The sequence below is a fragment of the Schistosoma mansoni genome, chromosome 7 (genome assembly GCF_000237925.1).
Source record: "Schistosoma mansoni strain Puerto Rico chromosome 7, complete genome".
In the NCBI taxonomy this organism is placed as follows: Eukaryota; Metazoa; Platyhelminthes; class Trematoda; order Strigeidida; family Schistosomatidae; genus Schistosoma; species Schistosoma mansoni.
Genome location: NC_031501.1, coordinates 4,994,838 through 5,012,127, shown reverse-complemented (window position 1 = coordinate 5,012,127; position 17,290 = coordinate 4,994,838). Strand labels below are relative to the sequence as shown.

The window sequence follows — 17,290 nt, the reverse complement described above, 5'->3', positions numbered from 1 at the left end:
TGTATTTTCATACGAATTGCGTTTCGTTCCCGTTCTTTCCTTATCGATCTTCTACTGAAATACATTCAATGGCTGACAATCATTATATACTACTTATTTGGATGTAAGTAACCCATACTACATATTTTACTTCTCCGTTATTATCTATTTAGAGGAAAATTCTTTTCATAAAAATGTTAGTACATAAGAATTTTTTTTCTTCATGGGGGTTCATACAAATGATACTTGGAATATTACATGTATATATACATATACACAATATTTTGGGGGTATTTTATAATATGTAATAAACATTGGAATTTGGTTAAAAAAAATCCAGTAATTTATTCACAGTTATTAATTTTTTTCTTTTAGATGAAATAGTGAAATTTTCTAACTTCTTCTCTCCCCCTCCCCTTCATTTTCTTTTTCAAGTAACGTTCTTTTTCTGATTACATAACTTTGAGAATTTGTTTTTCTTAAATATTTTTGTTAGTAAAATGGAGGTAGAAAGTTTATAAACCAGTGATGAAGCGTTTTTAGTAGTTTCGTAATGCAAAAATCAAATTCATTTTGTGTGGAAATCAGGACATTAGCTTCATTAGTGCCAGATATTTGAGATAAGTCGACTGGATATCCTGTGTTTTTAAATTATTAACATATAATATCGATCGATGTAGGATAATGTTTGGGGATAATCGATGGGAAACTATTGCTCTAGATTCCGTGTTATTTGACATCTCGTAATCACTTTGTATCTTTAGTCTTGTAGGGACTGATAATCTCTGGCAAATTCGGTCCCCTGACACTTAGTTTAACAGTTAAAGACATTACTATTAAGCAACCCGGGTCTCAGTTGACCTCTTTTAGGGCTTAGATGTATTAACAATTCATTGATCAACAGGTATTGATCAATTTTATATATTCAAAGTCCTTCTTCGGTGATGATCAAATTCTACAGATCAAACGGCCGTCCAGTGCTTCCAGGTCTTCTATGGTGATCACGCTTCAATTAACTCATGATTTCAACTATGAAAATACTGAAATCTCCACAAAACCCCTTCCCAGTAGTCCAAGTGACTTGATATAGTTCACGCAATGTTGTGATTTAACGTGGTAGCATCAGTTCTTTCCAGATTGCAGGTTCACCTGGCTGATGGGCACCACATAGCATGAAACATACGTCCAGGCTTCAACTAACAACTTAAATCTCAAAATAGTGCATTCGATGTCATGTCACTTAGACTATATCCACATAGAAACATGATCAGTAGAATTTTATCAGCATTAAGAATGGTTCAACATGTGCCACAATGTTAATCTCACTCAGTGACCGATCGATTGTAAATACAAATACAAATCTATTGCACTTAACTTACCCATACTCATCTACAAATTTAAACTATTCTCATTTAGTTTTAAATTCACAAAAAGTTATTTTTTAGACAGTGAAACTATAAATAATGTTGATTTAGCTATACCCATCTATGATTCGATTGGTAGTTAAAATTTCCTTATTAATGAATGTGAAGACGGTCCACAGGTGAAGTTGAGGAAGCTCTAAGAAGCCCAGAAGGAGCCGAACATATTCCACCCAATCAGCTTTTGGAAGAATATTCTAGAATCGCTATGTGTAGCTTCCCCATTGGACAATGCTGATAACTCCCTGTGTGCGGATTGGATAACTATAATGATGATTGGAATAACATTCCTTCCACTTGTCTTCTGTCTTCTGATTTTACGACTTGGGAGGGTTCTAGCGTTCTGGTGCTCAAGTATTACGCGACTTACTAAGAACCTAAGTTCAAGATATAACAACTGGCGACATATCAAAAAGCCTATCATTTTCAGCTCCATGAAATAAAATGAAACCTTCAGTTTGGTAAAGTATACTTTCGAAGTTTTGTTTTACGTTTGTCATTTCTTGCGTATATATAAAAACAGTATAATGAGTAGTATTAGTTAGTATTATATTGTAGTACTTGAAAAAAGCTAAGAGACATTTATTTGTCCATAACGTCGTGTACTCATTATCAGAAAAATTTCTAGACAGTGTTACAATATATTCAAGCATTGCTTTATCAGAAATATTGAGAAATCAGGAAGGTAAATACTATTTATGGGGAATAAATACGAAGAAAAATCAGTAAACAGTTTACAAATGCTTCTTTGGTGAAATCATGTTATATGTTTTAGTGTATGTATTATTAGTGACTAGTCTGGTTTAGTTTCAGTGATATGAATATATGTTTAGCGAATTGAATTTTGTAAGGATGGCCCGTTGGCAAACTCGAGGAAGCATCGAGAAGCCCAGAAAGAGCCGAAGACATTCCATCCAATCACCACTAATGGAACATTCTAGAATGTCCACGTGTAGCTTCAATATTGGATGAATAAGAAGGACCTACTAAATGCCTATTGGCTGTCCGAAATGATGATCTACTTTCAGCCAAAAACTATAAATACATGGGATTTTTGTACTATACTTGACACTGTTTTGGGGAATGAAATTCCTACTTATTAGTCTTCTGTCTTGCGACGTTGCGGGCTCAATCGTTCAAGTAGTCTAGTAGTACGCGGCATAGCAAGAATCAAAACTCTAGATATAACAAATTTTGTCATCTCTGTTTCAAAACAAATCGTATGGAAGATGACTTATTTCCACTAAGACAGTGGTCATTAGATTTTTGATATGTTACGTCTAGATTATCGGATTGTATTTTTAAGTACTAAGTTACTGATAATGAATTTAAGAAATAACTAGATAGTTGATGTTCACAAAAAATATGTTCAAAATCATCTAACCATATTCTACACAAACGCATATGTTCCTGAATATGATTTAATGAAAACTTTTACAAAAGTTTAATTTGAGCTACTTAATTTCATGTAATCGCTTTTTTTAAGCAGAGATGAGCAAACTATAAACCATGAACTATATGTCACCACGTACAAGACTCAAGCGTTTGTGTTAACTATTTTCCAACTTACCTGTTTTTATATCGGGTTGAACTAATAAGCAACTTGCTATCAGGACTCGTAGCTAAGTGGATAAAGTGATGGCATTTGAAGGGAAAGGTACTGGATTCGAGTCCCAGAGTGAACATTAACTCTGAGATGCAGGTACATCCAGCCGATGAGTCGCAAATAGGATGAAACGGACGTCCTGAATTCCACTGCTAGCCACTATCCATCTTCGCTTATAATGCTTGTGAATTAAGGCAATATCGGGGCAATACGCACACTATGTACGTATGTCATTAAGGGACGAATCAGTTGCATTGCTAAACATCAATGGGAAGATTTAAACAAATAATACCATGTGAATTTAAATAATTATGAATCGTAAGTATATGTATTCACATATTATCTTGCATTTAAAATATCCACCTTTTGGAATTATGTTAAATTTAAAAACAAGCTTTTTCATGTATGAAATCCAGTAAGCTGAAACTCAGATCTCCGCTTACAGAGTTAGTATTACTCATTTAAAGCAAGTAAAATGACTTCAGATTATAATTCGTTAGTGAAAAGCTTTACATAGCTACACAGTTAAGCGTTTGCGCGCGAGACCGACAGGTCCTGGGTTCGAATATGGCGAGGCGGGATAGTGGATGCGCACTGTTGAGGAGTTCCACAATAAGGTGAAACGGACTTTCAGTGCTTCCAGGTTTTCCATGATGGTCTAGCTTCAACCGACTACTGGTCTCAAGTATTAAAATTACTATAATATCCACAGAGACCCATTCTGATATTAATCTTTTCGCATTGATTACCAGCTGTTATTACTAGCACTGTTTATTGAATGAGTCTATGTCAATTTCATATATTAATAATGCATTTGAATATTTTAATTCAATGATTTTCATCTTTTGTATGTTCAATTTGATGTACAATAATCTTGCGTAATTTGACAAACATAACAGCTGGGAATTATTGAGGTGATTGACTACTGACTGTCAGTTGTTTTTGTATAATTATCGAAAACTGTTACAAATAATTGAAATCAATTATGTATACAGTTTCAGCCCAAAAAATAGAATACAATAAAGAATATAATAGGCATGGTTATTAATGGTAGATTGATCAAAGGTTCATGCCTTAAAAGAAACCAAAAATAGGTAACTACTGTTTACTAGGTCGAACATTTCTTAGGAATATACATATGTATATATGGTTTTACAGGTGTCAATCACTCATTGAAATTTCATTATTTAGAAAATAATGGAAAATAAGCTGATGGAAATTTCATAGAGTTATACTAAATAGTTAGACAATAACATTGTCTATTTTTCTACCAAAATAAGCAAATCATATAGTTCTTGCTTTTTTCTCCTTGTATAGAATTAAATGAAGACGCAGCATGAAAACTAGCCTAATTGTTTGAACAGTAAATAACTTTTGTCAAATATTCTGAAGTCATAGCCATTTCAGTAGATAATGGTTTATAGGGAGTAGAAAGGGAGATAAATGGAACGAGTAGACTGTTAATCATCCTGTAGTTGTTTAAGATAAGTAGATAATTATAGAAATATTAGAAAAAAAATCCATAGTGCATTTACAGATAAACTAATTTATTTATTTATATATCAATAAACCTCTTTTTTTTTATGATGATTTCAGTTATGGTTATTGGAAAAAGAAAAGAGGAAACCTAAGCAATTTTTTTGATGATGACTGTTGTGTATTACTAAACAGAAAATTTATGTCAGACTGTGAAATTGATCTTTTAACAGTTGAATTCATCAGTCGATGTAAGCTAAACCACCACTAAAAACCTGGAAGTACTGGACAGTCGTTTCGTCCTGGTGTGCGATTATTCAGCAGTGCGCTCATAAAAAAGGGAAGCTAAAACTGATCATTGGAAATTACGATTTATTGAGTTATGAGGAATAATAATAAAACAACGGATAGCTACTTCGTATTTTCGCAGAACATCATGGAAGTAGACATCAGAATGCCTTGATATTCAATCACCAATAGATGATTATCAAACATTATATTCCGCTTATAACTATTGACTAGTTTTAAGATGAAATACTTACCTGCATATTGTTAAAACAAGCTAGAATGCAATATTATATATTCCACTAACGATGCACCTATGCGCCCGCAGAGACTGAACAAATTCAGTAATGCTTACCAACAACAGAATACTAAAACAGTTACAAATCAGGGGTTTACCATACTAACCGTTATTCCTGAACTGTCTGTTGAGTACACGCAGTTGATAGCAACATGTAAAGGGAATTTGTGTCATTTATTAATCTGAGTAAAACTATGCTTTAATTAGATCAAATTCATTTTCTTCTAATTTTAATGTACTGCCTAGGAGAAAATAATGGGAGAGTCCTAGGTTAGACGGTATAAAAAAATCTATGGTGCCACTTTACGAAAAGATCACTTGGTTGGTAACTTATTTATAATTATTCAACTTACTTTGTACAGATATTCGAAAGGCTTTCCAGTTAATCTTTATAATGATAGTACAGATTTAATAGTAGAGCATAGATAAGAGGTTATTTAGCAATATCATACTGACTAGTAATTCATTAAAATTAGATATGAGCAAATTTGTTATCCGATGATCAGTAATTGTGTTTATTTTTTCTGGTGTTGACAGGACTATGCTATGTAGCTAACTGAAGAAACTAAGTCAGATGATTATCATTAGTCGTTATCAGTTTAACAGTTAATCTTCTGCGTTTGTTTGACTGATACTAATAAAAGCCTGAAACCACTCCTTTTATGGCATTCCAGAACAGAATTCTTCAGGAGTGTGCATCTGTGAGCCATCCAGACATCAAACCAATGACCCTCAGGCATCATTGTGTATAACTTGTTGAAAGCTTCACTGTAAAGCACAACATTGCTATTAGATATATTCCACTAAAATTCGCTTTTATTTCAAACAGGTTAAAATCTTCTGTATGGGCTTAGAATTTAAGATTCGTGGGAAACTTGATGTTTCCATAAACCAAAACAAATTCGGCTTCTAATATAAAGAATTCATAATAACTGAAAGTTGCATGTGTGATTTCTTTTACAGTACACTATTTATGAATCCCTTGGCTACCCTTTAATTTATTTCTTTTTTTATCTTATCAATATATTGTGTGACGAAAACGTAATGTCCTGTAACATGTAACCCTAGAATTAAGATCTTAAAATGCACATACCGTTTGATTCCCCTTAAATTGTGAATAGAATGTCTCTTTAATAGTCACTACATTATGTTCATTTCTGAAATCTTTCGCTCCATTTCATACACTTACAAAGAAATGAAAATTTCCCAATTATTTACCGTGTATCTGCATTAAATATTATTGGTAATATTTCAATTATGTTCATTCATTTCAGAAGACTTCTAATTCGGCTATTGGTATCTAGATTAGTTAAATGAATACTTTTTCACTATTTCATTTATTTATTCTTAGTATAACCTAATCTTATTAGAAAACCTAGTCTTTGTTCTTTGACTAGTGATTTTCTGAAATATATAGGTGTTAAATTATCTGGATTCTCAAACAATGAAAGATATCTGATAATATCATATCATGTAGTTCCTAATCCTGGGATTTGATCCTATCAATACGATTATTATATGATAACTAGTTTAAATGACTGGAAACAGCTACGTCTCGTTAGCAACATGATCGATTTTCTTATTACTGATAAAAAAAATTAGGGACCTTAGCGACTGATGTTAGTTTAAAAATTTATATCGGTGAATATGATTTCATGAAAATGTCATTAGTTTCAGACTACTTCTCTGTTTCAAAATACCACAGATACAGGTAAAATAAACTTATTCAGTATCTGATTGACATTATGAACCGAATGATCCTGCGAGTGGGATCGTGGATTCGCTCTGCTGAGGAGTTCCACAATAAGACGAAAAGGCAGTCCAGTCCTTCGAGGTTTTCAATGATGGTCTGACATCAATTGGTTCATGATCTCAATGAAAAATATCATAATCTCCAAAACCCCATACTGATCATTCAGTATCTGCCTGTGTTGAGGGTAATAAGCATAAAACTATGAAAGTGAATGCACTTGACAAGTTTCTTTGCAACTAATGGGATATTAAGCAGAGATGGATAGTGGCTAGCAGTGGAATCCAGGACGCGCGTTTCGTCCTATTCGGGACTCGTTAGCTGGATGTACCTGCATCTCAGAGTTAATGTTCACTCTGGGACTCGAACCCAGTACCCTCGCTTCAAACGCCATCGCGTTATCCACTCGGCCACTGAGTCCTGATAGCCACTAATGGGATAATTTTCCCAAAGTATAATTTATGAGTGCAGTAAAATATGTATATTATAGACTTTAAAATAATGAATCAATCTGATGTTCATAACCGTATGGATGATGAACATGCATTTTCATACAATGATAAGTTTCATCTGGAAAATCAATATGAAAAAGACAATCTAGTCCATTTTCATACCATTTAATTATTGTTATTTGGTACTTCGATGAATAACTATTTTATTTTATAGACTTTTGACCCTCATCTCACATTTATTTAACATTATCAACACCAGCGTATATGATTACCCAGTTTGATATCCTATCGAACATTTCTGATTATTTAAAATCGAATTGAATCATTTATAAAGCAGAGAAAAAACATATATATATATATATATATATGTATAATTTATATCTGTATACTAAATTAATTTAACAGGAAAAATAGGAACTATACTCTTGAAAAGTGTAATAAAGATGAAGAAATGAAACTTTAAGCCCCCTCATAGAAGAATTCTCTTTTAGCTTCATAAATTTTACAAATCATTCAAACTGACAAGGTTGTCTATTGTCATTCTGATCAATTAATGCACTGAAATATTTCAGTAGTATTTATTTGTTATAATTTAAGTAATCGAATTCTTAGATAACTTTTGGTTTTTATTAACTGTCTTTTAAGGCAACTAGTCCCTTTGATAAATTTCGAGAGTGTAATAAGAAGACGTTGATCATCAGAGCTATGTGATGTATTAGCGTAATACATTTCAAACAACCTGATCAAACATATACTTGTTAAAAACATTTATATATAATAATAAATGGCCGACTATACTAAAAATGGAGGTTAAGAAGAGACAAGGATAATAAAAAGATAGTGTGGAAACAATTTAAAACCTCATCATTCATAATAATAAGCTAATATATTACCAGGGTTGGTTTAAGGTAGGAACAAACTGTTTTTAAATGCATAAAAGGAGTTTGAATTTTCGGATGGCTAATGCTTCAATAAACCTTAGTATACACCCTTTTACACTTTTGTACAACACCACAAAAGCCAAGTTAAGATTAATCTTATGACCTGTTTAAATTGTTTGTTTAGCAATAGAGGATGATGGATGTTTGTTCTCTACTCTTATTGGGTTGTTTAAATTTATCATTTACCGACAAGTGGATAACTGTGTTTTCTATTGTCTATTCAAATCTTATAAATTTTATTGATAAAATGTGTAAAACTTTTCATAAAAGTCTTTTTTACATTTTTCTACTTGAATATTTCACTTAATATAAGGAATATATCCTCATATTCCTACCTTACCCCTTGATTATTGAGTAACCTCATTTGATATTTAGTCTCGAATCAATTTATGGTGTTATCTTTTCTATCCATCTATAGACATATATATTTCATTTTAACCAACTTCAAGTGGACTCTTTAATCTTATTACATAATTATTCACATTTAATATATATATTTTAATAGTTGAGATCGTGAGTCACTTGAAGCTAGACCATCATGGCAAAACCTGGAAGCATTTGACGGCCTTTTCGTCCTATTGTGGGACTCCTTAGCAATGCGCATCCACGGTGTTAATGTCTAACTTCAACCGATTCACGAAATTCAGCGACACATCCACCATTGTCTTCAGTGAGTTACTATCTCACAACAGACCTGGTTGAACTCCACTAGTCACTGCTTCTGACTAGAACTCCAGGAAATACCTCTTGAAGCATATGTTGATCAATATCAGAAGGGGGGTTTTGTGGATATTATAGTAATTTCAATAGTTAAATTTGAACTTACATTTATCACCGAGTTAGTCAAACTTAATTTAGTACAATTATCTCCATGAATATTTTGATTACATTTATTAAACTGACTGTTTGATTTCAATTCATTCAAGGGTACCACATTGTTTATATTAATGAATTGTTTTGTTCTATCATGGATATTATTGTTGTTTAATTGTTGATTGACTTTGTCATTGGTAAATTCATTATTGCTTAATTTAACTAAATATATTAATATAATATATAAAGTGGAAATAAGTTTAATTATAATTGAATCAGTTAAATACATGATTAAATACGTTATATAATAAATGTGATTCAATTATTCAATTCATTATTAAATATACTTAATTACTATTGTACATTGAAGATTATGGAACTTGATCATTATATATCATATTGCTAGCAACTGTTCTAATGTTCTTTCCTTAATTTTATTCTTTATTACATAGAAACAATATTAATAATATATTGTGTAGGAATTATTCAGTTATAAGGGGGGGGGGAGAAAATGAATTAGATAAATAAGAACTTTCTTTGAAAATTGATAATAGGGAAATTAAAATTCACAGCTAAATGTATATATGTAGGCGTCAATATTTAATGCAGTGTATTAATGAACTGTCTTAATGGTTGGAATTGTAGACTAAGTTAAATTTAATAACTGAAACAATATTACATCAAGTGTAACTATATGGATCAATTTTGTATATTTCATTATTTTATTTCCTTTCGATTTTAACCAATAGTGTTGTGTACATTGTTATCGATTGACATCCCACACTCCTGGTTGGGTTGATTACATAGGCTAAAGTTTTTGATCAGAACTTTAAGAATCTATCTTGATATAAGTCACCAGTGAGAGAAGAGAAAGGCGACAGAATATAACTAAAGTCATTCGAATTTATTTTACACCTTTAACGACACTAAGATCAGAGGTAGTGATGTAATTTCACTAAGTCTGTAGAATATATAACATAATTTTGTTATGGAACATTACAGTATATCTTAGCTTTTGTCACTGGACATTCCTAGCAATGAATATAAGTTTGAATAAAGAAGGCATAAAGTAATGAATAAGAAAATTAAAAAAGACTCAAAATATGGAAATAAAAAATTGAAAATAAGTGACCAAGAAATCTATTGAGTTTCATTTAAAATAAAAAACTTCCTTAGCCCATTTTATTTTGACGGCAACAAAAACTGACTTCAGTGCAAGACGGTAATAAACAACTTATTAAGATGGACTCTATTCCTGAATATAGTTATCTACTTAGTTATATTATCAGTCCTAGAGCTTTTTTATGTATGTACATGTGTGCACCAGTGCAAAGAATCAATCTCAGCTCAACATTCACTTCATGAATAATTCAATTTGGTAAGTACGAATTCTTTTAATGTTTTCACATTTGAAAGCGCTCCTCATTTTTATATTTATGGTTTAATGAACAATACAATTTAACTCGAGACCTAGTTAGATATTACTTTTAATACATATCCTTTAATTGTAGAGTGAACTTGAAGTAAAGAGGTACTCTATATAATAATTATTATAATTTTGTAGACTATAAAGGCTACCGAGGCCTATCGATCAGAGTGACAAAAAGACTTTAATTGAAGGAAGTCAGTATGGGCCCATTGTTTTATCAGTCTCAAGAATCAGCTTAGTCAACAAATTATAGCTTTATGCTTATGAAAAGCTATCGATAAGGCTTATTCACATTACTGCCGAAAACTAAATCCTTTTCTAGATCCGATTCTGTATTATGCACGAATATATAAAAGTCTCTGCAATGAATGAGTAATTTAAATCAATGTTGCCAAAAGAACCGGAAAACATAGATACTCAACAATGTATGAGGTACTTACTCACATTTCCTCACCTGTTTGATTTGACTGGTCAGATGTATTTAATTTCTGCCATTGTGTTCGGACATATTGTTCAATTAAAACACTTTTGCATGGTTCGAAATTCTATGCAAATATACGGAAGATAAATTTGTGAAAACCGGTTTCTGTGTTAAAAATTTTACTTGTAATTAATTCTGAATCAGGGTGAAGCAAAGAAAAGCCCGAGATATATAACGAGTCCAACGTTAGTTATTCATTCACTGAAACTTTTAGCGAAATATTTAAGAAAGTGTTAATGTTAAGAAGGACATCTGTAGTGAACGAGAACACAAGTGGGTACAATGGAATACAGTTGAGCACAAAATTACAGAATATGCTAGTAAAATCTGAGAATCATACAGTAAATATTTAATCTGTAAAATATCAGTCAATCGTCACAGACTTCACTGTTCCTTCATTTCCATACCAATCGCTTTCTGTTCTCATTCTTTCCATCTCGATCTCCTCAACCTTCTGCTGCCATACATCTTATTCCTGACTGGCGTTATATACTACTTATGTCGATCCACTACCTTTTTAAATAGAAGATGAAGATTATCAGATTGCACTACATGAACAAAAAGCAGTGTGAATAAAAAGGTTGTTTTTTTCATTTATGGCTCGTGATTCTAGATGAGAATGAAGCAGAAACTAAGCATAGCGTACTTGACCAATGAAAGAAACAGAAGTTTACACACAATGAGTATTATATTCAGTTTTTATGTGGATGTAGAAGGTAGGAGGTGTTTTTCTTACTATTTTTATCTGTCTTCAACTTGGACAATTTTATTACTGGCACTTTATTTTGTTTTTTTATAAAACAAACAGGTAACCTGGATTATGTCCAGAACGGTAATGTTAATATAGAGATTATCTACTTCAGACGATGAAATTTTATAATTTTCATATTTTAATTAATGTTATCATATTAAAAATTTTATGACATAGTTTCATCCTGTTTTACGTATTCCAACGAGTCAACCTATTGCAAACAATAAGAGCATATTTGGATTGATTAATTGGATATGTACATTGGGGTATTATTTCCTCCAGAAATATTTGGAGACGATCAGAAGACTACAATTATTGCTTGAGAGATAGCTGCTTTCTGTAAATATAGTCTCACAACTCAGCAAAAGTTCAAACACCTAGGAAAAGGAAGTGCCAATAAGACATCTCTTTTGATGGGATGATTTACAGCTTCTGTTGATTAGTTTTATGGTAATTACACAAAATTATTGCTCTATTATGCTTTGGAATAACAATGTTCTATACTGATGTACCGTCCATTGTATTTTTCACTAGACAATTCACTTTTTAATGGAATTTCTTTTTATTTAGATCAAAGATTTGCCGTTTATCATTAAAATTGATCATCACTTCATGTTGTTTCATCATTGATACTTCGAAAATAACATGAGATTATAAGGATAGGACTGTTGACATTTATTTTTCTTAGTTGGAAGCGTGAGTCAATTGAAACTAGACCACCATAGAAAACCTGGAAGCACTGGAAGGCCGTTTCGTTCTATTATGGGGCTCCTCAGCAGTGCGCATCCACGATCCCGCACTCGCGAGATTCGAACCCAGTACCTACCAGTCTCGAGCCAGAGCGAGCGTGGGATCGTGGATGCGCACTGCTAAGGAGTCCCATAATAGAACGAAACGGCCTTCCAGTGCTTCCAGGTTTTCCATGGTGGTCTAGCTTCAATTGACTCACGCTTTCAACTATGAAAATACTAAATCTTCACAAAACCCCTTCTCATAATTTATCTTTCTCTTAAATATGAATAATACAAATGGAATAATATTTAAAGATTTATGACCAATGAAAAACAGTGAGATTTTAAGTTTCCTAATTGGCAACACTTATGCCAGCATTTATCATTCATAGTAAATTGTGCTCCTGGATTTTATTTACATAATCGTGTAAAACTTCTAGCCGTAAAAGTATGGGGAATATAATTTGCACATGGCATTTGGTTGACTTTATGGTACGGAAAATTAAAAATTTTTAGTGACCAATCAAACATTAGGCAAAATAACACAAAGCCATTCGTGCATCGACCAACCTTCTGTAGAACTGAGATATTTACATTGACTGTTAATACATTAGCGGTCGATATCCTGTCTGTCTAACTCTTAGTCCTGATCAACTACTATTCTTACAGATTGTGGTTTACTGCAGACCTACTGAAAACTAGAAGTACTGAAAAGCTGTTTCATTTTAGATAAGAATGAAGTTTTGAAGAGTTATAAACTAAAACGAAATAGTTATTCAGTACTCAGGATTCTCAAGTCATATTTAATAAGTGTCAGTTTATTAAGGTAACTTCAGGCCTTTACAAATAATTCTTTTCCTATTACTTATTAAGTAAAATAATATTTATAAATTGTCTTGAAATTAATCGGGGCACTTGGTTATATTCAACAATATGTAATTCAGAGTAGTATATTATTCTTTATTATAACATAAAACAATAACTAATGCTGATCACTTACACTATCATCAGAACAATATTTTCTAGCTCCATATTCAGTAAAAAACATTTTCAGTCGTTTCATAAGACCCTGAAATAATTAAATACAATGAGATATAACAAATTTGTACATAAATGAGTTTTGATATTCGTAATGTTCTCTACTTGATTAACGCAGAATATGGTATACAACTACGGCACTTTAACGTATAGAACCACACATTCGCAAATCAACTCCATCACGTTCTTATTGGATCGGCTGCTTTAGGACATTTGGAGGCTCCGTCATAGTTCTCGGAAGCCATCCCAACAATAATCTTCATTACACTGAGTTATTTTGTAAATTAGTGTAATTAGGTTGAAAAATATGAGCATAATGATATTTACTTGCAAGGAATCAAAGAAATGTCTGTAAATTCACATAGTGTTATCAATAAAATTCCAGCCAAAACTATGATAAATAAAGGGTTATCAATTATTGTAGAATGTTCTATACATTTCAATTACTAAGTTAAATTTCGATTAAGATCACAGGTAGTAACATAGTGTAGGATAATAATTTGTATCCACTATTTTTGAAGATGGCAATGACTGGTCAATTGAATCATTTTAATTTTATGGTAATGTTGAGACAAATGAGTTTAAACTTTGTGAATAAAGTGTTATCGAGAGAATGAGAAGAGATGATTCAATGGTAGTTTAACTAGTCACTTAAAGTGTAAATATGACAAATCTTGTTATGGTTTGGTTAAATACAACTTCGGTGAATTCCAGATTATTGGATAGACTCAACATTGAAATATTGTTCATAAAACTGCGCTAATGAATTGACACGTTTTATTATTTTACGATATATTACTAACAACATAAGCAAGTAAACTATAATTTCATATCAGAAATATTTTAAAACATAAAGTGATCTTTGGGTTATTTCCCTTAGTATGCAGTATATGTTGATGATCGGTTGACCGATAAAGTCAGAATTCTCAATTATTTTCATGTGAACTTGTCAGAATATTTCAGATTTTTAGATTTGTAATTTCAAATCAACAGAATTTGGAAAGTTGCCTTAAAGTTGGCAGTGTCCTGTTGAACTGGTGGATTGTTTTGTTGGATTCAGGTTCACCGAATTAAAAGAAAAATCATATTTGTAAGTCAGTAATTATTATTAGTTATTATTATCATTAGCTTTATTGGATATTATGTTTTTGCTACAATATAGAATTCTCAGAACAAAGTATTTCAGCGAGTTTCTGTTTCTTATTTCCTGATCGATATTGATAATAAATGTTGAGTGATCGCTAGTTAGATACTAGGATTTCAGAAGTCGACATCTTAATAATATTCATCCTTTTCAATGTATATTGACGACCAATACGATGTCTCCGATTGTACATTTTTGTAACTTGTACAGAGAAAGGTTGTACACTTTTCACAAACGCACATGAATAGGTTTTGCAATTAATTGACATAACGATCTGTTAAAACGAACAAGGAAGCAGATGACTTGTTGAAATATCTAGATGGTCTAGTTTATAGGTATCGTGCTCACCGTGATATTTAGAGGTACTAAATGCAATCCAGTAAGAGATTATAGGTGACCCATATAACAATGTTGTGGTCTGTTGTAGTAAATCTGAGCCTCAGAGTTATTGAACTTAAACAATGGGATTCATATTTAAATAGCATATTCGAATCTGTGATATATAAAACGACCCAAATGTTATTTGTACTAGATTTGAAAGCCCAAAAAGGAGAAACATCGACTATAGTTGCAATTTAATAAACACACGTTTAGAAATATCATCATAGAAAGAACCAAGTTAACAAATTACATGATAACTTACTAAAAATCTGTCACCATGATATGGTCCTCCTGATAGAGCATAGAATTTATCCATTCTTGATGATTCTTTTGATTTATTTTCAAATCTATCTCCATGTAAGTGATGATATTTTATATTTTGTCGATAATCGATACTAAATAGAGGTTTATTGTATAACTTACAATTTTTGTACACTTTAACACTGGTGTTTGTAATCTTGTTTTTCAATTAATAAGAACAATATGAGAAAAGGAGTCAATATTAGATATAAGATTTACACAATCAAAGATGAAGATTTTTTTAAATCTTGGCAACAGTGAAAATCAATGCATAAGCATTATCTGTTTAAACGATGTATAAACTTTAATTAAGATCCCCGCTATTAATTACAAGGTTTATCCATTAACTAAACGTAATTTTCATTATTCTCTCTTATACATCCCTTTTGAACTACTTTTCTGTAATGAATATGTGACGATAGGCATAACAAATTTATTTTGTAAATAGTTTTCTTGGTATTATTTACATTTATTTTGTCAATTTTCACAATCTGTACCACAAAATGATTGTTCATGTTGTTAAAGTGTATGACCTTGAACACACAACTTTTCCGTTCTGTACTACTCATAGCATGACACACTCTTAATCGCTCGTAGATACACTGTTACACACACGTCTCTAGTTCTCAATTGCCTGTGGTTACGATAATTGAACTGTAGACTATCATCTACATTTGTAGACTGTGGTAACATTTCCATTTTATCCTACGTTTGGCTATATTACTGGAGCCATATCAACCTCACCAGAATTATTAATTATCTATAATTGTGGATTCTAGCACCAAATGCAACAGGATATGCACGAATCAGCTGATTCAAGTAACGTCCCTTAACTTTTATTAGTGTTCATAACTATACTATTATATTTACTTTTGGACGTAATAACTTTATTGCTGTTTTTTGAGTTAATATACTTTTTGGTCCGCCACAAATATCACTAATTCTCCTGTTCTTTTCTTGATCTTTATAATTTACTTTCCCATATTATATTTCTTTTGATATCGGTAAGAATCATTAGTTTAGTAAAACAGATCACTTTTCAAAGAATAACGAACAAAGACAAACAACGAGTCTATTTTATAGAAAGACGTCTACATTTTTATCATAAGAATCACAACAACATTGGAAGATAGTTTCAAATTCAGTTGATTTGATCTGTTAGAAAATAAATATTACTTCGAATCTGATTGATGCATTCAAGTGATATAATAACCATACAGATAGTTTGTTTTCAGAATACAAATGTTAAATCCTTTCATTGTCATTCATACTATTTTTATTCAGATTAAGGATGATGCATTGTGATTTCCTTTCATATATTGTTCAGTATAAATCTATATTTATAAATAACCAGAGTATTCTGATTTATCGTTTATATTTTCATCGAATTGTTGTTCGTCGTTAATATTCTGGTTAATAAGTAAGTCTCATAATGACTAGTTCTTAATTTCATAAATTATTGAACAGCCTATAAATTAAGAACTGTCCACTCATTTCACTTGGTGTTGGTACATCCGGCTGATGAGTCCCAAATAGGATGAAACGCGCGTCCTGGATTCCACTGTTAGCCATTATCCATCTTTGTCCGCTCATTTATTTCGTCAATAATTTTTAATCATGTTCATTTTGTGTAAAATATTTTGTACATAAACGTGTAATTTTGTCGTATGTTACAACTGAGATTTTGATGACAAGCCAATTAATTTATTATTCTTCAGTGTGATATAGCAGAAAAGTTGGTCTAAACAGTTAAACCTTGAACTGTAATTACAACTAATTGATATAATCAATAATATAATTAATACTTTCTTTATACTAGAATAAAAAACGGATACACATTGGTGAAGTAACTAGGACAAGTTCTTACAGATGATTTTTCCAAACAGTCTTACGGATAAATCAATGACCAAATATAGTTGCTGAATTATTAGATACGAGAGAATAATTGGGATTACGATACATATATGATTCATTTGTATTGGTTGTTTGAACCTTTCCATTGATGTTGAAAACT

At 31.5% G+C, this 17,290-nt stretch overlaps 1 protein-coding gene and 2 non-coding genes across 3 annotated transcripts in view; 1 reads left to right on the top strand and 2 right to left on the bottom strand.

The window, feature by feature from the left end:
- Smp_153000 (hypothetical protein) overlaps positions 1-17,290 on the bottom strand; it is a gene marked incomplete at both ends in the record, with an annotated part of 69,624 nt that overhangs the window by 45,361 nt on the left and 6,973 nt on the right. Inside the window, 2 exons of the mRNA XM_018798672.1 lie at positions 13,414-13,482; positions 15,239-15,433. Of these exons, the coding sequence (XP_018653591.1) occupies positions 13,414-13,482; positions 15,239-15,433 (264 nt within the window). The remainder of the gene's footprint in view (positions 1-13,413; positions 13,483-15,238; positions 15,434-17,290) is intronic.
- Positions 3,014-3,085, top strand: Smp_tRNA_01646_Pseudo_TTG.1.1. The gene has a single exon. It is a non-coding gene (tRNA).
- On the bottom strand, positions 7,167-7,232 carry Smp_tRNA_00175_Gln_TTG.1.1. The gene has a single exon. It is a non-coding gene (tRNA).